This window comes from Rutidosis leptorrhynchoides, chromosome 3 (genome assembly GCF_046630445.1).
Source record: "Rutidosis leptorrhynchoides isolate AG116_Rl617_1_P2 chromosome 3, CSIRO_AGI_Rlap_v1, whole genome shotgun sequence".
NCBI classification, from domain to species: domain Eukaryota; kingdom Viridiplantae; phylum Streptophyta; class Magnoliopsida; order Asterales; family Asteraceae; genus Rutidosis; species Rutidosis leptorrhynchoides.
The window spans coordinates 457236683-457258783 of record NC_092335.1 but is presented as its reverse complement, the minus strand read 5'-3'; the positions used below and the strand labels follow the sequence as shown (position 1 = coordinate 457258783).

Below are 22101 nucleotides of genomic sequence, written 5' to 3'. Positions count from 1 at the left end.
TTTTTATAACCGATTTGCAACGAAAATGAGTTGAAAGGGCTATGTTTTTGTATGAAATTGATCCCTCATTTGGGAGGAGTCTCCGTCTCTATTTATAGTGTCATAAAGTGTGTTGAGAGTCTTCGGTATATGGGTCCCATTATTTCATGTAATCAAATATGCTAAAGGCGTGGTTGGGGAAATTGGTCGGTAGCCAAAGCTTAAATTAGAAATCGTTGTGTTTCATTAGCCTTTCATAAATTAGTTAAAGCTTAAATAAATAAAATAATTAAGGATACAAGGGTTAATTATGTAATTTCATCTCTAATAGGTTGCTAGTTCAATTATGAAAATCACTTCAACTAGCTTCTTTTTAGGTCACTCATAACATGACATAATTTCTTATAAAAAATAACTGTTACATCAGCGTTACATTAATATTTTTCACCTGAACTAACTCATTACTAAACACTCCCAACTATAACATATTTATTTACAAAAATTGAGATACACTATATTAATAGATTATTAATTTATTATATGGTACAAATATTACAAGTTAATGTAAACGCAGGTATATAATTATCCGTCCTCATATGTGTTGTTTAAGAACATAAAATAGAGCGATGGATCAGGGCGAAATGAGGGCTAGTCACTCCTAACCAAGCTTTGAGAGCTAGAAACAAGGTGGGTTATCCGTTGGAAGCAGTCTTATAAAATTTATTTTTCCATAAGCTCTAAAATTTTTAATATGTAAACAATGTTACTAGTAATAATAACAATAAATCGAATATGGATCGAGTGATGCCGTATCCATATCCATTTAATTTTTATTCATCCATATTCATATTCAGTGGTTTAAGCGGGTTAATGAATATCTGTTGGATATTCAAAAGTTGTTTATAACATCTCTTAATATGTGATTAAAAACAAAAACGTAAAATAACAGAAACATATATAATGCTACATAATTAAAATCTATCTACAAGAACGTGTATTGTCGAAGATTTAACACAATTTATTAAATCGACTGGTAAATAATTTATATATTTATTTAATTAGATATACGTGTTTTATTGTAATATATGATAGTTAATTCATTATATTATTGCAAGCAAAATGTATGTGTAATGGTAAATGCATTTCTAATATTACAAGTGTTTGCATATATCTATATTTATGCATATATATATATATATATATATATATATATATATATATATATATATATATATATATATATATATATATATATATATATATATATATATATATATATATATTTCGTGTGATAATGGATATATTCATGGATGAAATTGTTTATCCATATCCATATCCATTTCCATTTAGGTTTATCTATATTTGTATCCGTATCCATTTTGATTATCCTTATCCATCATGAATCGGATAGATATTCACTTGATCGGATGGTCATTGTCATCCCTATTTACTAAGGTCTCATACGTTATTATTAGCTTGGTTGCATTATAATTTTTAACTTTTAGTTACGGATATTGTTGGTTTCGTTAATGGTCTGGTTCATAATGGGGTTCCTAGTTCACTTCGTGAGTCACAATCTTTCGTTCTTGGTGCTTATAAAGACATTTGGACTTGGTTAATGAGGTCTTGAGATCTCAACATTGGATGTTCCTAACGATAGTGTGGTTGTCGTGCCCGAATCTATGAAATGGTGAATTCGGTTTCGAAAGAGACTTATTTCGTGAAATTATGCGTTGTTATTAAGGGGGCGGTTGATTTTGTTTCCGCCACCTCTAACTTAGATATAGTCAATGTCACGCTTGGCAGACTTAAGTCTCCAAAAAGGATCTCTTTTTATTATTATTTTTTTTTTTTGATGAAGTAATGAAAAATATTTGAGGTGTAAGGATTGAATCAATTCTTATTAACTCCAACAATCGATTTAAAGTTTTAACTTAACCAAAGAAACCTCGAAAGAAGAGACCGGTTCTAGGCGCTAAAATGAAACAATTTATGAAATTTGTGAAGGATATTTGAGCTTGTTTTCTTTGGGTTCGTGAAGTTCTCAGGCTTCCGCATTGAAGATGGTTCCTAGTTTTCCTTTGGCGATTTGATTGAAATCCTCTTTTGTTTCGTCCATTTTATCATTATGTGTGTTTTTTTGTTATACTTGTTGTGTTGTTTGGTCGGATCTTTTTGGTTAATGTAGTAAATTTATGGTTTGATTTTTGTTTAACTTAAAGCAATACAATGATTTTATTAATAATATGAAATAGTGTACAAAAAGTTTAACTTGTCAACTAAAGTGAATTATGTGCAGCTAATATTACATCACAAAGAACAACAGACAATGCTAATATGATATACTTGTGGAAAGTTACTCATATCTACATATCGAATGGTGCAAGATTGCAACGGCAGCTATTACTGTAAAAGTTTTTGTAGATCGTGCTATGTCTTGAATAAGAATATTTCAAAAGGTCAACTTGGAGAAGTTAATTTGAGGTTGAGAAAAGAAGGCGAATGATGCTTCCACATCGGGATCTTATAACTTAAGGGGAGTGATCCTCACACACTCTTTTTTTGATACATTCACACTTTTGGTTTAAATGTGACAGATATATCCCTCACAATAGTTCATACCATCCACCATTCCACCCTCTAACTCTTCTTACTTAAGGGTACTATCCTACTACTAAATACAAGTGTGATTTTTGGCTTCTGATTGGTCCACGTGACACTTCTCCTCTCACAAAGCTTACTGTTCACCATTTACACACACCAATTTTCACATAGTTTGGCTTTTTAAGTAAAAAAAAAAAAATGTAAAAAAATCGGTTGCTTTGAGGTGGCGTGTAGACTTCATCAACAGTTACATCTGTTCCTCTTCAGCCCATGCCTCCCATCTTCTTCAACCCATCCCTTTGATCCACCTATCTCATATCACAAAATTATCTCCTTTCAATTATACACCCACAATTATGCTTCTGCGATTTTCCCTCTTCTTCATCTGGCGATTTTTCCTCTTCTGTTTTTCGACGATTTATTTCTTCCTTCTGCAGCGCCAATTAGGGTTTTGTTTGAGAATTGTAAGTTGTGGATTTTACCTGTTGTCATGCTTTTCTTACCTAATTGATCGAAATTCGGTTATTTTTTCACATTTTTGTGAATCGAAGCTGATTCTTTTTTGTCAAAAACAAAACGACTATGTCTGATTGCTTTCTTATTCTGTCTTTTGTAGATTCTTGCTGGAGGTGTAACCCGTTTTTAGCTTTTTTCTATTTAAAGGTAATTCTCATATTGATTTTTGTTCTTTTATTAATTGTAGTTTTAATACATAAATAATTTATAGATTATAGGTATATATTGATACGTACATACAGTGAATGAGGATTTTTTAAGGGTTATTTGGTTGATAAATTTAATAACAGGAGGATAATTTTGTTTGTTGCTTTTTGTTCAGTTTAATACATATTTTTTACCATGTGTCCATTGAAGTTTATATTTTGATTTCACATGAATTTGATTTTTAAATGTAGTTTATCATTAATGATTGTTTATGCTTTGGTTATGTGAGAATTGTATGTTATCTTTCTCAAATCTGTACTCTACTTGATGAATGCGGTAAAAAAAATGATCTTTATTCATGGATCGTTTAGAAATTTATTCTTTTTTCATGGATCGTTTGGATTTGAGTTTTAATTTTATTATTTAATTTGAATATTAATAATGCAGGTGCTCTTCGACAGCCTAAGTGGGTCCATTTGCAAGAACTACATAAAGCGATAAAGCTTTGTGAAGATGCAATGGTTGAATTCCAGAACCATCTATGTTCAGATTATCAACAACAACAACAACAACAACAAGATTAAGAAGTTGCAACCCTAAAATCTTACATTGTAGGAGTGACAGTTCATCTGCTGCTGCTGCTGTTACTAGATTTAGGTGGTGTTTGTTTTTCTGACTGAAGACCTTATTATATCTTACGTCTGCGGGCGGGCAGACATTTCTATTTAAGACGGTTTGTTTTTTCGAAGACAAAAGACAAAATAAGATCTGCTAATGTCTTCAAGCCTGCAGCTCTAGAATAGTGCTTCCAAAGTTAGAAGACAAATTTGATATACTCTATACGTAACATCTACCTATTTCTCTTCCATTCTTGCACCACCCACCTCCACCTCTAGTGAAGACATCCTTCTGGCCGCACCCCTTCCGACGACGACGTCACCCTCTCCGGCAGCACACCTCCGACTGCAACACTGCCGGTTGCTCTACCTCCAGCCCACTAAATTGGTGTATAATTCTTTTAATATTTTCTTTAATTTAATTTATTTTAAATTACTTTTGGGTTTGATTTCTTGTTTGGAATAACATCTGTAGGTGTGAATATTGTAAGTATCTCTGTATTAACCATGGATGTGGATATTGTAAGCTTTTTTGGTGTGAGTTTGAGATTTATATTGAGTAATTGATCAAATTGATGAATTTTGTTTGAGTTCGAGACTTTGGTGACCAATTGAAATCTTGGTTGGATTGAAATATTTTAGTCCATTTATTATGTATAAAATAAAATAAAAACAAAATTAGTAAAGAAAGCAAGAACTTTGTGGCTATGGATGCTGATGCGTGTGTATGTATTATTGCCTCAAATGTTGAATTTTAACAATTTTTACTATATTTTATATTAGTTTAATACTCAATTATTTGTTAAAATGTCAAATGACATTAATTTAGAACCGGAATAATTTTTCAGACAAAAAAAACAAACAGTCTTTAATATTCAGCATGCAGATCTTCAGATCACATCTTCTCTACAGACATGATTCACAGACCTTCTGACAAAACATCTTAAAAAACAAACAGCACCTTAGAAACCATAGGCTAAACATTCTTGATTTACTTTGAGGTCTGTTTTGGTTAAAAGTAGCAACCATCATTTAATAAACCCCAACCCAAATGGTGTGGATTTTGTTAAAAAAGGTTTGATTTTGGCTGCAGCATGCTGTGTGTTAGGATGCTGCAAGGCTGCTCATGGTGTTGAATATTCTGTGGGTTTAGAGCAGATTAAGTTGTCATTTATTGATTCTTTACCCAAAGTTTTGATGGTTCTTAAAGTTTTGAAGGAACAAGGCTTAATCTTAGCTGCCCTTTTTGGTCTTTCTAAATTTTTCTCCATGGCTGAAACTTCAATTACCACTCTTTGGCCTTGGAAGGTATCTATTATCATTTATATGTTTGTTTTCCTATCATTAGAGATATAAAAATTCAAACTTTTATACATATATGTGTTTGGTCAGGTTCGAGAATTGGCTGAAAAAGAGTCTGAAAACGGCGTGTTCAAATTGCTCCGTAATGATGTTACTCGATTATTGACAACCATACTTATTGGCACGACGTAATGTTCTGTCTTTACTTGCATTGAAACTTGATTTTAAGTTTGATATGAGTTGATACTTATTTGTTATCACTATTAGTGTTGTCAATATTGGAGCCACAACACTGGTCACTGAAGCAGCAACAACAATTTTTGGTGAAGCAGGTGTCAGTGCAACCACCGGAGTAATGACAGTATGTTTATTAACTAATTTTTTAGGCGGTGTTTGAACGCGTGATATTAACTTGCAATCTAAATACTTCAGCTTCAAAATGTAGTATTTACAGTGCAGTGTTTGCATAAAAGGTGTTTTAGTTATGACTGTTCGACTATTCAGAGGTTAACTATTCAGTTTCGTATTATCTTTAATAAAAGAATAAACTAAACACTCCTTATTACTTAGAAGTTGTTTAGATGTTTGTTTTGAAAGGGATTGTATGTAATAAAATAGAATGTGAAATATAGTATTAGCAATGAGACTGTAACCCAAATAGTCATATATTAATACCAGGTTGCTGTTTTGCTACTAACTGAAATAACTCCAAAATGTATAGCTGTTCACAATGCAACCGAGGTTGCAAGATTTGTGGTACGCTGACAACTTTCTACTTTCTTTAAAACCGTTAAAAACCTGTTGCGTTTTAAGGACTTTACCTGACAAATTAACTGCCTTTGGCTCTAGGTCAGGCCGATTGCATGGCTTTCTTTAGTTTTACATCCTGTTGGAAGAGTTGTAACGTATCTATCTGTAGTGACCCGAACTTTTCCATGTTTATATATATTAATTGAGATTGTTATTTACATGATTAAGTGTTTCCAACATGTTAAGCAATCAAACTTGTTAAGACTTGATTAATTGAAATAGGTTTCATATAGACAATTGACCACCCAAGTTGACCGGTGATTCACGAACGTTAAAACTTGTAAAAACTATATGATGACATATATATGGATACATATATAGTTAACATGATATTATGATAATTAAACATATCATTAAGTATATTAACAATGAACTACATATGTAAAAACAAGACTACTAACTTAATGATTTTGAAACGAGACATATATGTAACGATTATCGTTGTAACGACATTTAATGTATATATATCATATTAAGAGATATTCATACATCATAATATCATGATAATATAATAATTTAAAATCTCATTTGATATTATAAACATTGGGTTAACAACATTTAACAAGATCGTTAACCTAAAGGTTTCAAAACAACACTTACATGTAACGACTAACGATGACTTAACGACTCAGTTAAAATGTATATACATGTAGTGTTTTAATATGTATTCATACACTTTTGAAAGACTCCAAGACACTTATCAAAATACTTCTACTTAACAAAAATGCTTACAATTACATCCTCGTTCAGTTTCATCAAAAATTCTACTCGTATGCACCCGTATTCGTACTCGTACAATACACAGCTTTTAGATGTATGTACTATTGGTATATACACTCCAATGATCAGCTCTTAGTAGCCCATGTGAGTCACCTAACACATGTGGGAACCATCATTTGGCAACTAGCATGAAATATCTCATAAAATTACAAAAATATGAGTAATCATTCATGACTTATTTACATGAAAACAAAATTACATATCCTTTATATCTAATCCATACACCAACGACCAAAAACACCTACAAACACTTTCATTCTTCAATTTTATTCATCTAATTGATCTCTCTCAAGTTCTATCTTCAAGTTCTAAGTGTTCTTCATAAATTCCAAAAGTTCTAGTTTCATAAAATCAAGAATACTTCCAAGATTGCAAGTTTACTTCCAAGTTTTCTAAATCCATTCCAAGTAATCATCCAAGATCAAGAAACCTTTGTTACTTACAGTAGGTTATCTTTATAATACAAGGTAATAATCATATTCAAACTTTAATTCAATTTCTATAACTATAACAATCTTATTTCGAGTGAAAATCTTACTTGAACTGTTTTCGTGTCATGATTCTGCTTCAAGAACTTTCAAGCCATCCAAGGATCCTTTGAAGCTAGATCCATTTTTTTCATTTCCAGTAGGTTTATCCAAGGAACTTGAGGTAGTAATGATGTTCATAACATCATTCGATTCATACATATAAAGCTATCTTATTCGAAGGTTTAAACTTGTAATCACTAGAACATAGTTTAGTTAATTCTAAACTTGTTCGCAAATAAAAGTTAATCCTTTTAACTTGACTTTTAAAATCAACTAAACACATGTTATATATCTATATGATATGCTAACTTAATGATTTAAAACCCGGAAACACGAAAAACACCGTAAAACCGGATTTACGCCGTCGTAGTAACACCGTGGGCTGTTTTGGGTTAGTTAACTAAAAACTATGATAAAATTTGATTTAAAAGTTGTTATTCTGGGAAAATTATTTTTATTATGAACATGAAACTATATCCAAAAATCATGGTTAAACTCAAAGTGGAAGTATGTTTTCTAAAATGGTCATCTAGACGTCGTTCTTTCGACTGAAATGACTACCTTTACAAAAACGACTTGTAACTTATTTTTCTGACTATAAACCTATACTTTTTCTGTTTAAATTCATAAAATAGAGTTCAATATGAAACCATAGCAATTTGATTCACTCAAAACGGATTTAAAATGAAGAAGTTATGGGTAAAACAAGATTGGATAATTTTTCTCATTTTAGCTACGTGAAAATTGGTAAAAAATCTATTCCAACCATAACTTAATCAACTTGTATTGTATATTATGTAATCTTGAGATACCATAGACACGTATACAATGTTTCGACCTATCATGTCGACTCATCTATATATATTTCGGAACAACCATAGACACTCTATATGTGAATGTTGGAGTTAGCTATACAGGGTTGAGGTTGATTCCAAAATATATATAGTTTGAGTTGTGATCAATACTGAGATACGTATACACTGGGTCGTGGATTGATTCAAGATAATATTTATCGATTTATTTCTGTACATCTAACTGTGGACAACTAGTTGTAGGTTACTAACGAGGACAGCTGACTTAATAAACTTAAAACATCAAAATGTATTAAAAGTGTTGTAAATATATTTTGAACATACTTTGATATATATGTATATATTGTTATAGGTTCGTGAATCAACCAGTGGCCAAGTCTTACTTCCTGACGAAGTAAAAATCTGTGAAAGTGAGTTATAGTCCCACTTTTAAAATCTAATATTTTTGGGATGAGAATACATGCAGGTTTTATAAATGATTTACAAAATAGACACAAGTACGTGAAACTACATTCTATGGTTGAATTATCGAAATCGAATATGCCCCTTTTTATTAAGTCTGGTAATCTAAGAATTAGGGAACAGACACCCTAATTGACGCGAATCCTAAAGATAGATCTATTGGGCCCAACAAGCCCCATCCAAAGTACCGGATGCTTTAGTACTTCGAAATTTATATCATATCCAAAGGGTGTCCCGGAATGATGGGGATATTCTTATATATGCATCTTGTTAATGTCGGTTACCAGGTGTTCACCATATGAATGATTTTTATCTCTATGTATGGGATGTGTATTGAAATATGAAATCTTGTGGTCTATTGTTATGATTTGATATATATAGGTTAAACCTATAACTCACCAACATTTTTGTTGACGTTTAAAGCATGTTTATTCTCAGGTGAATACTAAGAGCTTCCGCTGTTGCATACTAAAATAAGGACAAGATTTGGAGTCCATGTTTGTATGATATTGTGTAAAAACTGCATTCAAGAAACTGATTTCGATGTAACATATTTGTATTGTAAACCATTATGTAATGGTCGTGTGTAAACAGGATATTTTAGATTATCATTATTTGATAATCTACGTAAAGCTTTTTAAACCTTTATTTATGAAATAAAGGTTATGGTTTGTTTTAAAAATGAATGCAGTCTTTGAAAAATGTCTCATATAGAGGTCAAAACCTCGCAACGAAATCAATTAATATGGAACGTTTTTAATCAATAAGAATGGGACATTTCAGTTGGTATCCGAGCGTTGGTCTTAGAGAACCAGAAAATTTGCATTAGTGTGTCTTATCGAGTTTGTTAGGATGCATTAGTGAGTCTAGACTTCGACCGTGTTTTCTTTAAAAATGATTGCTTAACATTTTTGTTGAAAACTATATATTTTTAACATGTGAATATTATGTGATATATTAATCTCTTAACATGTTTGATATTGTGTGATAGATGTCTACCTCTACCACAAGTCCCATTGACTCACCTAATAATAACGAAGAGTCAAATATATATTAGACTGATTCACAAGTTCCCGAAGAGGAACCAGAAGAAGAATCAGAACCGGAAGAAGAATCAGAACCGGAAGAGGAGGAACCGGAGGAGGAAATAGAACCGGTGGGGGAAATAATAAAACGGTTAAGTAAAAGAAAATTCTCAACCAACCGACCAAGGTTAATTATGGTCAATGGTGTTTCCGCCAAGGAAGCAAAATATTGGGAGGATTACCAATTCTCCGATGAATCGGATTCCGACGAGAATTTCGATGATGTTATAGAAATTACCCCAACTGAATTTAAAAAGGCAAAAGAAAATAATAAGGGAAAGGGCACAAAAATAGAGAAATCTAATTCCAACTCCGATGAACTTTATATGTATCGCCAACCCCCGAAGTCCTTAAGTTGTAACAATGACCCGGGAACCTCTAAACCACCAGGTTTTTCTAAACCATTGTGGAAAACGACAGATCGTATTAGGGGAACATCATATATCCCTAGAAACTTGGAAAAGCGAACCAAAACCGAAGAAGAAGAAACGAGCGAGTCGGAATAAGATAGTTGTATTCGTGTGGTGTAATATATGTAATATAGTGTGCTTATGCTTTATGATATATGTAAAAATTGCTTGTATTAATAAGTATTTTTTTTTATGAATCTAACTCTTGTCTATTTTACAGTATAAAAACACAAAATGGATAGACAACCCAATATTTTAAGAGACCTACCCGGAGACATGATTGATGAAATCTTGTCTAGAGTCGGTCAGAATTCTTTGGCACAACTATTTACGGAGAAATCAGTTTGTAAGACATTCGAAGAACGTTCCAAGAATGTCTTGGTTTATAAGAGACTTTCGTTTGAAAGATGGGGGATATCACATTGGGAAACCCATAAGTTACGATGTGTTTACTTTGACGCATATATTGCGGGGAACCCAAATGCTATTTTACGCAACGGGTTAAGAAATTATTTTGACTCAATGTATCCGAATATAGGACTTCATGATTTAGAAAAAGCGGCTAACATGCAACATAAAGAAGCATGCTATGTTTACGGGTTAGTAATGTTCGCTTATCACCAAAGTGAGAAAAAGAACATCGGGCTACAACTATTAAACAAAACGTTCCCACAAGTGACGGAGTCGGTAATTGGGGTAAGAAATGAGGTTTTTAGGTTATTACGAGACTGTTGGTCATTACGTAACCCTCGTCCCTTTGACGACGTTACAACACGCTGTCTTATCAACGGCCATAATGGTTATATTTCACAAGACCAAGGATGGGAAGTAGTCCTAGTAAAACCAGAATGCATGACTTGTTTCTGGACGTATGAATTACGTGTCTTTATTGCCTTTGCTGAACGACTTGTGTACTAGCTAGAATTATCTTCACAACTATATCTTGTATCAAAGTTATTGTGTGCTATATTTCATGCTTTATGTAAAATAAGCAGTATTGTAAGTTTGGAAAATATTGTATAAAAGTTTGAACACGAAATATTATTATAATCAGTTTTTCATATAGAATTGTAGTAGTTGAATTGTATATTAGCTATTAAGTATGAACTTAACGGGTAGGTACTACCCGAATTTAAACTTATAAAATGCTAATATGAAGAAAAAGCTTTTATAAATGAGTTCATATTATGCTACGAAATACTATTAACTACTCTTAATATTCTGTATGATTAACTTGTTCCATTTGACTATTTTGAAGGAAATGGCACCGACTACTCGACACACCGTGAATATGAATGAAGAGGAATTCCGTACTTTTTTAGCTTCAAACATAGCCGCAGTACAGGCTGCGCTACATACCAACAATAACCTTGGATCTAGCAGTACAGGAAATCGTGTAGGATGCACCTACAAAGAATTCACTGCCTGCAAACCTTTGGAATTTGATGGAACCGAAGGACCGATCGGATTGAAACGGTGGACCGAGAAGGTCGAATCGGTGTTTTCCATAAGTAAGTGTACTGAAGAGGACAAAGTGAAGTACGCTACGCATACCTTCATAGGTTCTGCGTTAACATGGTGGAATACCTATCTAGAGCAAGTGGGACAAGATGATGCTTATGCACTACCGTGGTCAGCATTCAAGCACTTGATGAACGAGAAGTACCGTCCCAGAACCGAGGTCAATAAGCTCAAGACAGAACTTAGAGGGTTACGAACCCAAGGATTTGATATTACCACGTACGAAAGACGATTCACAGAATTGTGCCTATTGTGTCCGGGAGCGTTCGAAGATGAGGAAGAGAAGATCGACGCATTTGTGAAAGGATTACTGGAAAGAATCCAAGAAGATATAATTTCACACGAGCCCGCCTCCATACAATAGGCATGTGGAATGGCTCAAAAACTAGTGAACTAGATTGAGGAAAGAATTAAAGAACAGACGGCTGAAGAGGCCAATGTGAAGCAAGTCAAAAGAAAGTGGGAGGAAAACGGTGATAAGAATCACTAATACAACAACAGCAATTACAATAATAATCGCAACAATTATCCCAACAATCGCAACATCAATCGCAACTACAACAAACGGCCCAACAACAACAACAACAACAACAACAACAACTACAACAATCATCCCAACAACAATAACAACTGCAACAACAATAACAATCAGAAGCAGCTATGTCAAAGGTGTGAAAAGTATCACTCGGGGTTTTGCACCAAATTTTGCAACAAGTGTAAAAGAAATGGTCATAGCGCGGCGAAGTGTGAGGTCTACGGACCAGGGGTTAACAGAACGAAAGGAACAAATGGTGTCGGAATGAGTAATGGCGGAGCAAGTAGTGTCGGAGCAAGTTATGCCAATGTAGTTTGTTATAAATGTGGAAAACCGGGCCACATTATTAGAAATTGCCCGAACCAGGAGAACACGAATGGACAAGGCCGCGGAAGAGTTTTCAATATTAATGCGGCAGAGGCACAGGAAGACCCGGAGCTTGTTACGGGTACGTTTCTTATTGACAATAAATCTACTTACGTTTTATTTGATTCGGGTGCGGATAGAAGCTATATGAGTAGAGATTTTTGTGCTAAATTAAGTTGTCCATTGACGCCGTTGGATAGTAAATTTTTACTCGAATTAGCAAACGGTAAATTAATTTCAGCAGAAAATATATACCGGAATCGAGAAATTAAACTGGGTAGCGAAATATTTAAGATTGATTTGATACCAGTAGAGTTAAGGAGTTTTGATGTAATAGTTGGCATGGACTGGCTGAAGAAGGTGAAAGCAGAGATCGTATGTTATAAAAATGCAATTCGCATTGTACGAGAAGAAGGAGAACCCTTAATGGTGTACGGAGAAAAGGGCAACATGAAGCTACATCTTATTAGTAATTTGAAGGCACAAAAACTAATAAGAAAAGGTTGCTATGCTGTTCTAGCACACGTCGAGAAAGTACAAACTGAAGAAAAGAGCATCAATGATGTTCCCGTCGCAAAAGAATTTCCCGATGTATTTCTGAAAGAATTACCGGGACTACCTCCACATCGATCTGTTGCATTTCAAATAGATCTTGTACCAGGAGCTGCACTAATAGCTCGTGCTCCTTATAGACTCGCACCCAGCGAGATGAAAGAACTGCAAAGCCAACTGCAAGAACTATTAGAACGTGGTTTCATTCGACCAAGCACATCACCATGGAGAGCTCCTATTTTGTTTGTCAAGAAGAAGGATGGTACATTTAGGTTGTGTATTGACTACAGAGAGTTGAACAAACTTACCATCAAAAACCGTTATCCACTGCCAAGAATTGACGACTTATTTGATCAACTACAAGGCTCGTCAGTTTATTTGAAGATCGATTTACGTTCTGGATATCATTAAATGCGAGTAAAGGAGGATGATATTCCAAAAACTGCTTTTAGGAGGCGTTATGGTCATTACGAGTTTATGGTTATGCCGTTTGAATTGACTAACGCACCAGCTATGTTCATGGACCTTATGAACCGAGTGTGTGGGCCATATCTTGACAAGTTTGTCATTGTTTTCATCGATGACATACTTATTTACTCAAAGAATGATCAAGAGCACGAAGAACATTTGAGAAAAGTGCTAGAAGTATTGAGGAAAGAAAAACTGTACGCTAAGTTTTCAAAGTGTGCATTTTGGTTGAAAGAAGTTCAATTCCTCGGTCATATAGTGAACAAAGAAGGTATTCAGGTGGATCTAGCAAAGATTGAAACCGTTGAAAAGTGGGAAACCCCGAAAATTTCGAAACACATACGCCAGTTTTTAGGATTGGCTGGTTACTACAGAAGATTCATCCAAGATTTCTCCAAAATAGCAAAACCCTTGACTGCATTAACGCATAAAGGGAAGAAATTTGAATGGAAGGATGAACAAGAGAAGGCATTTCAATTATTGAAGAAAAAGCTAACTACGGCACCTATATTGTCATTGCCTGAAGGGAATGATGATTTTGTGATTTATTGAGACGCATCAAAGCAAGGTCTCGGTTGTGTATTAATGCAAGGGCCGAAGGTGATTGCTTATGCGTCTAGATAATTGAAGATTCATGAGCAAAATTATACGACGCATGATTTGGAATTAGGCGCGGTTGTTTTTGCATTAAAGACTTGGAGGCACTACTTATATGGGGTCAAAAGTATTATATATACCGACCACAAAAGTCTTCAACACATATTTAATCAGAAACAACTGAATATGAGGCAGCGTAGGTGGATTGAATTGTTGAATGATTACGATTTGAGATTCGTTACCACCCGGGGAAGGTAAATGTGGTACCGACGCCTTGAGCCGAAAGGACAGAGAACCCATTCGAGTAAAATCTATGAATATAATGATTCACACTAACCTTACTACTCAAATAAAGGAGGCGTAACAAGGAGTTTTAAAAGAGGGAAATTTAAAGGATGAAATACCCAAAGGATCGGAGAAGCATCTTAATATTCGGAAAGACGGAACCCGGTATAGGGCTGAAAGAATTTGGGTACCAAAATTTGGAGATATGAGAGAAATGGTACTTAGAGAAGCTCATAAAACCAGATACTCAATACATCCTGGAACGGGGAAGATGTACAAGGATCTTAAGAAACATTTTTGGTGGCCAGGTATGAAAGCCGATATTGCTAAATATGTAGGAGAATATTTGACGTGTTCTAAGGTCAAAGCTGAACATCAGAAACCATCAGGTCTACTACAACAACCTGAAATCCCGGAATGGAAATGGGAAAACATTACCATGGATTTCATTACTAAATTGCCAAGGACTGCAAGTGGTTATGATACTATTTGGGTAATAGTTGATCGTCTCACCAAGTCAGCACACTTCCTGCCAATAAGAGAAGATGACAAGATGGAGAAGTTAGCACGACTGTATTTGAAGGAAGTCGTCTCCAGACATGGAATACCAATCTCTATTATCTCTGATAGGGATGGCAGATTTATTTCAAGATTCTGGCAGACATTACAGCAAGCATTGGGAACTCGTCTAGACATGAGTACTACCTATCATCCACAAACTGATGGGCAGAGCGAAAGGACGATACACACGCTTGAAGACATGCTACGAGCTTGTGTTATTGATTTCGAAAACAGTTGGGATCGACATCTACCGTTAGCAGAATTTTCCTACAACAACAGCTACCATTCAAGCATTGAGATGGCGCCGTTTGAAGCACTTTATGGTAGAAAGTGCAGGTCTCCGATTTGTTGGAGTGAAGTGGGGGATAGACAGATTACGGGTCCGGAGATAATACAAGAAACTACCGAGAAAATCATCCAAATTCAACAAAGATTGAAAACCGCCCAGAGTCGATAAAAGAGATACGCGGATAGTAAAAGAAAAGATATAGAGTTTGAAATTGGAGAAATGGTCATGCTTAAGGTTTCACCTTGGAAAGGCGTTGTTCGATTTGGTAAACGGGGGAAACTAAATCCAAGGTACATTGGACCATTCAAGATTATAGATCGTGTCGGACCAGTAGCTTACCAACTGGAGCTACCTCAACAACTCGCGGCTGTACATAACACTTTCCACGTCTCAAATTTGAAGAAATGTTTTGCTAAAGAAGATCTCACTATTCCGTTGGACGAAATCCAAATCAATGAAAAACTTCAATTCATTGAAGAACCCGTCGAAATAATGGATCGTGAGGTTAAGAGACTTAAACAAAACAAGATACCGATTGTTAAGGTTCGATGGAATGCTTGTAGAGGACCCGAGTTCACCTGGGAGCGTGAAGATCAGATGAAGAAGAAATACCAGCATTTATTTCCAGAAGATACGTCAACACCTCCAACTGCTTAAAATTTCGGGACGAAATTTATTTAACGGGTAGGTACTGTAAATTTTTCTCCATGGCTGAAACTTCAATTACCACTCTTTGGCCTTGGAAGGTATCTATTATCATTTATATGTTTGTTTTCCTATCATTAGAGATATAAAAATTCAAACTTTTATACATATATGTGTTTGGTCAGGTTCGAGAATTGGCTGAAAAAGAGTCTGAAAACGGCGTGTTCAAAATGCTCCGTAATGATGTTACTCGATTATTGACAACCATACTTATTGGCACGACGTAATGTTCTGTCTTTACTTGCATTGAAACTTGATTTTAAGTTTGATATGAGTTGATACTTATTTGTTATCACTATTAGTGTTGTCAATATTGGAGCCACAACACTGGTCACTGAAGCAGCAACAACAATTTTTGGTGAAGCAGGTGTCAGTGCAGCCACCGGAGTAATGACAATATGTTTATTAACTACTTTTTAGGCGGTGTTTGAACGCGTGATATTAACTTGCAATCTAAATACTTCAGCTTCAAAATGTAGTATTTACAGTGCAGTGTTTGCATAAAAGGTGTTTTAGTTATGACTGTTCGACTATTCAGAGGTTAACTATTCAGTTTCGTATTATCTTTAATAAAAGAATAAACTAAATACTCCTTATTACTTAGAAGTTGTTTAGATGTTTGTTTTGAAAGGGATTGTATGTAATAAAATAGAATGTGAAATATAGTATTAGCAATGAGACTGTAACCCAAATAGTCATATATTAATACCATGTTGCTGTTTTGCTACTAACTGAAATAACTCCAAAATGTATAGCTGTTCACAATGCAACCGAGGTTACAAGATTTGTGGTACGCTGACAACTTTCTACTTTCTTTAAAACCGTTAAAAACCTATTGCGTTTTAAGGACTTTACCTGACAAATTAACTGCCTTTGGCTCTAGGTCAGGCCGATTGCATGGCTTTCTTTAGTTTTACATCCTGTTGGAAGAGTTGTAACGTATCTATCTGTAGTGACCTGAACTTTTCCATGTTTATATATATTAATTGAGATTGTTATTTACATGATTAAGTGTTTCCAACATGTTAAGCAATCAAACTTGTTAAGACTTGATTAATTGAAATAGGTTTCATATAGACAATTGACCACCCAAGTTGACCGGTGATTCACGAACGTTAAAACTTGTAAAAACTATATGATGACATATATATGGATACATATATAGTTAACATGATATTATGATAATTAAATATATCATTAAGTATATTAACAATGAACTACATATGTAAAAACAAGACTACTAACTTAATGATTTTGAAACGAGACATATATGTAACGATTATCGTTGTAACGACATTTAATGTATATATATATATATATATATATATATATATATATATATATATATATATATATATATATATATCATATTAAGAGATATTCATACATCATAATATCATGATAATATAATAATTTAAAATCTCATTTGATATTATAAACATTGGGTTAACAACATTTAACAAGATCGTTAACCTAAAGGTTTCAAAACAACACTTACATGTAACGACTAACGATGACTTAACGACTCAGTTAAAATGTATATACATGTAGTGTTTTAATATGTATTCATACACTTTTGAAAGACTCCAAGACACTTATCAAAATATTTCTACTTAACAAAAATGCTTACAATTACATCCTCGTTCAGTTTCATCAAAAATTCTACTCGTATGCACCCGTATTCGTACTCGTACAATACACAGCTTTTAGATGTATGTACTATTGGTATATACACTCCAATGATCAGCTCTTAGCAGCCCATGTGAGTCACCTAACACATGTGGGAACCATCATTTGGCAACTAGCATGAAATATCTCATAAAATTACAAAAATATGAGTAATCATTCATGACTTATTTACATGAAAACAAAATTACATATCCTTTATATCTAATCCATACACCAACGACCAAAAACACCTACAAACACTTTCATTCTTCATTTTTCTTCATATAATTGATCTCTCTCAAGTTCTATCTTCAAGTTCTAAGTGTTCTTCATAAATTCCAAAAGTTCTAGTTTCATAAAATCAAGAATACTTCCAAGATTGCAAGTTTACTTCCAAGTTTTCTAAATCCATTCCAAGTAATCATCCAAGATCAAGAAACCTTTGTTAATTACAGTAGGTTATATTTATAATACAAGGTAATAATCATATTCAAACTTTAATTCAATTTCTATAACTATAACAATCTTATTTCGAGTGAAAATCTTACTTGAACTGTTTTCGTGTCATGATTCTGCTTCAAGAACTTTCAAGCCATCCAAGGATCCTTTGAAGCTAGATCCATTTTTCTCATTTCCAGTAGGTTTATCCAAGGAACTTGAGGTAGTAATGATGTTCATAACATCATTCGATTCATACATATAAAGCTATCTTATTCGAAGGTTTAAACTTGTAATCACTAGAACATAGTTTAGTTAATTCTAAACTTGTTCGCAAATAAAAGTTAATCCTTCTAACTTGACTTTTAAAATCAACTAAACACATGTTCTATATCTATATGATATGCTAACTTAATGATTTAAAACCTGGAAACACGAAAAACACCGTAAAACCGGATTTACGCCGTCGTAGTAACACCGCGGGCTGTTTTGGGTTAGTTAACTAAAAACTATGATAAACTTTGATTTAAAAGTTGTTATTCTGGGAAAATTATTTTTATTATGAACATGAAACTATATCCAAAAATTATGGTTAAACTCAAAGTGGAAGTATGTTTTCTAAAATGGTCATCTAGACGTCGTTCTTTCGACTGAAATGACTACCTTTACAAAAACGACTTGTAACTTATTTTTTCGACTATAAACCTATACTTTTTCTGTTTAGATTCATAAAATAGAGTTCAATATGAAACCATAGCAATTTGATTCACTCAAAACGGATTTAAAATGAAGAAGTTATGGGTAAAACAAGATTGGATAATTTTTCTCATTTTAGCTACGTGAAAATTGGTAACAAATCTATTCCAACCATAACTTAATCAACTTGTATTGTATATTATGTAATCTTGAGATACCATAGACACGTATACAATGTTTCGACCTATCATGTCGACACATCTATATATATTTCGGAACAACCATAGACACTCTATATGTGAATGTTGGAGTTAGCTATACAAGGTTGAGGTTGATTCCAAAATATATATAGTTTGAGTTGTGATCAATACTGAGATACGTATACACTGGGTCGTGGATTGATTCAAGATAATATATATCGATTTATTTCTGTACATCTAACTGTGGACAACTAGTTGTAGGTTACTAACGAGGACAGCTGACTTAATAAACTTAAAACATCAAAATGTATTAAAAGTGTTGTAAATATATTTTGAACATACTTTGATATATATGTACATATTTGTTATAGGTTCGTGAATCGACCAGTGGCCAAGTCTTACTTCCCGACGAAGTAAAAATCTGTGAAAGTGAGTTATAGTCCCACTTTTAAAATCTAATATTTTTGGGATGAGAATACATGCAGGTTTTATAAATGATTTACAAAATAGACACAAGTACGTGAAACTACATTCTATGGTTGAATTATCGAAATCGAATATGCCCCTTTTATTAAGTCTGGTAATCTAAGAATTAGGGAACAGACATTCTAATTGACGCGAATCCTAAAGATAGATCTATTGGGCCTAACAAACCCCATCCAAAGTACCGGATGCTTTAGTACTTCGAAATTTATATCATATCCGAAGGGTGTCCCGGATTGATGGGGATATTCTTATATATGCATCTTGTTAATGTCGGTTACCAGGTGTTCACCATATGAATGATTTTTATCTCTATGTATGGGATGTGTATTGAAATATGAAATCTTGTGGTCTATTGTTACGATTTGATATATATAGGTTAAACCTATAACTCACCAACATTTTTGTTGACGTTTAAAGCATGTTTATTCTCAGGTGAATACTAAGAGCTTCCGCTGTTGCATACTAAAATAAGGACAAGATTTGGAGTCCATGTTTGTATGATATCGTGTAAAAACTGCATTCAAGAAACTGATTTCGATGTAACATATTTGTATTGTAAACCATTATGTAATGGTCGTGTGTAAACAGGATATTTTAGATTATCATTATTTGATAATCTACGTAAAGCTTTTTAAACCTTTATTTATGAAATAAAGGTTATGGTTTGTTTTAAAAATGAATGCAGTCTTTGAAAAACGTCTCATATAGAGGTCAAAACCTCGCAACGAAATCAATTAATATGGAACGTTTTTAATCAATAAGAACGGGACATTTCACTATCAATGGGAATGCTCAAGTTGCTTGGGCTGAAAGGAAGAAGGTGTGCTACATTTACAATTTGTTTTTTTTTTTTTTTTTTTTTTTTTGCATGTTTTGGATTTATGTGATACTAATGCTAGCAGTTGTAATCTCTGCTAGTGAACCGTATGTGACTGATGATGAGTTGAAGTTGATGTTGCGAGGTGCTGAACTAAGCAGGGCCATAGAAGAGGAAGAACATGTATGTTGTCACTTTTGGAGCCTTATAATACATGTTCACCAGGTTATCATTTATTGGATAAATTGATTAACAACACTTTGTGTCTTTTTTTTCTTTTCTTTTAGGATATGATTGAAAATGTTTTGGAAATTTAAGACACATATGTTCGTGAGGTTATGCCACCTTTGGTCAATGTGGTTGCTAGTGATTCGAGTGCAACACTTATTGATTTTCACACCTTATGGGTAACTCATCAGTATTCAAGGTATGTTATAAGTGTTGTTATTGAGCTGGAAATTAAAGACACATATATGTTCTTATTTAAGCTTGCTAAAAAGGGTAAAAATGATGGCAGGGTACCGGTATTCGAGCAACGTGTTGATAATATTGTCGGTATCGCTTATGTGATGGATCTATTAGACTATGTTCAGAACGTTAGGAATTGACACATCAGCCTTTTTTTTTTTCTACTTATGAAATTGTATTTATTGTTCAAATTTGTTCTGTTTTGAAGGGAGACCTACTGGAACTACTACTGTGGGTGATATGGCTCATAAGCCATCTTATTTTGTGCCTGGTATATTGATTTTTTCATGTTTTTTTCTTCATCAGTTGAATCAGACGATATAGTTTGGGCATAATATGATGATTTTTTTTGTTAAAAATGCAAATTTCAATGTCGGTGTGGAATCTTCTAAGAGAATTTCGCATCAGGAAGGTACACATGGCAGTTGTGTTAAACGAATATGGTGGAACAGTTGGAGTAAGCACGAACTCTTTTTATGGATATGTAACGCTTTATTTTTCTGATGCTAACATCATGAATGCAACAGATTGTAACATTGGAAGATGTGGTTGAAGAAATTGTTGGCGAAATCTTTGATGAAAATGATTCAAAAGTGAGCACTGCTTTTAGGTGTTGTTGATATTATTTAAATTATATTTGTGATTCAAAGCTATGACGTTGTGTTTTTTATGTTTATAAAAGGAGGAAATAGAGAAAAAGACTGGTTATATTGTAATGCGGGCTGAAGGAATTTACGATGTGGACGCAAATACATCTATCGATCAGCTTTCTGAAGACCTCAACATAAAGATGCCAGAGGTATCCTATTTTCAATAATTATAGTCTGATTATTCTGCTTTATCAGTCAATTTAGGTGCTTGAGCCTTTTAAGTAAACTGGTAAAATGAAATATAAGGTCGAAAGTTTGAGTATGGTTCACAGTAAGGTTTGGTACTGAACCGGTTCGAATTATTACTTGACTGAAACCAAATTGATGCCATATGATACATTATCTGGTATGTAAATTCTCATATTCTTGAAATCGGTACATGATGATAGGACACCATTAGTTCAAGGTTTGTCTATAAACTCTAATTCTTAACTTATTATTCCAATATGTTCTTAAGTATGAAGCTAGATACTTAATATACATTTTATTTGTAGCGCAAGTTTCTCGGAAAGGCAACGAAGATGGAAAGAAGAACTTGCTGAAGAGCTTGAAAGAAAACAAGGCAAGTTTTCATTTTCTTACTTTCAGAAAAAGTAAAATAAAAATAGAAAATGATAGTAAAAACATAGATTGTATGTTTTCTGCTTATGAACATTATAACCATTATCCTACTACTAAATACAAGTGGGTTTTTTTGGTGCGATTATATTTTTTTATGTAGCATTTTTTTCCTTTTTTTCTTCTT

At 33.6% G+C, this 22101-nt stretch overlaps 1 protein-coding gene across 1 annotated transcript; it reads left to right on the top strand.

The window, feature by feature from the left end:
- The first annotated feature begins 3165 nt into the window (after nucleotides 1–3165).
- LOC139901593 (putative DUF21 domain-containing protein At3g13070, chloroplastic) lies at nucleotides 3166–21531 on the top strand. Its single transcript, XM_071884287.1, is given in 18 exon segments — nucleotides 3166–3246; nucleotides 3498–3582; nucleotides 3694–3789; nucleotides 4957–5171; nucleotides 5256–5353; nucleotides 5433–5526; nucleotides 5844–5921; nucleotides 6015–6070; nucleotides 7717–7721; nucleotides 20199–20241; nucleotides 20340–20421; nucleotides 20526–20665; nucleotides 20756–20834; nucleotides 20915–20927; nucleotides 20930–20978; nucleotides 21073–21163; nucleotides 21234–21299; nucleotides 21389–21531. Coding segments are annotated over 18 exon segments (1506 nt in total). The 3' UTR covers nucleotides 21524–21531.
- Nucleotides 21532–22101: the final 570 nt, after the last annotated feature.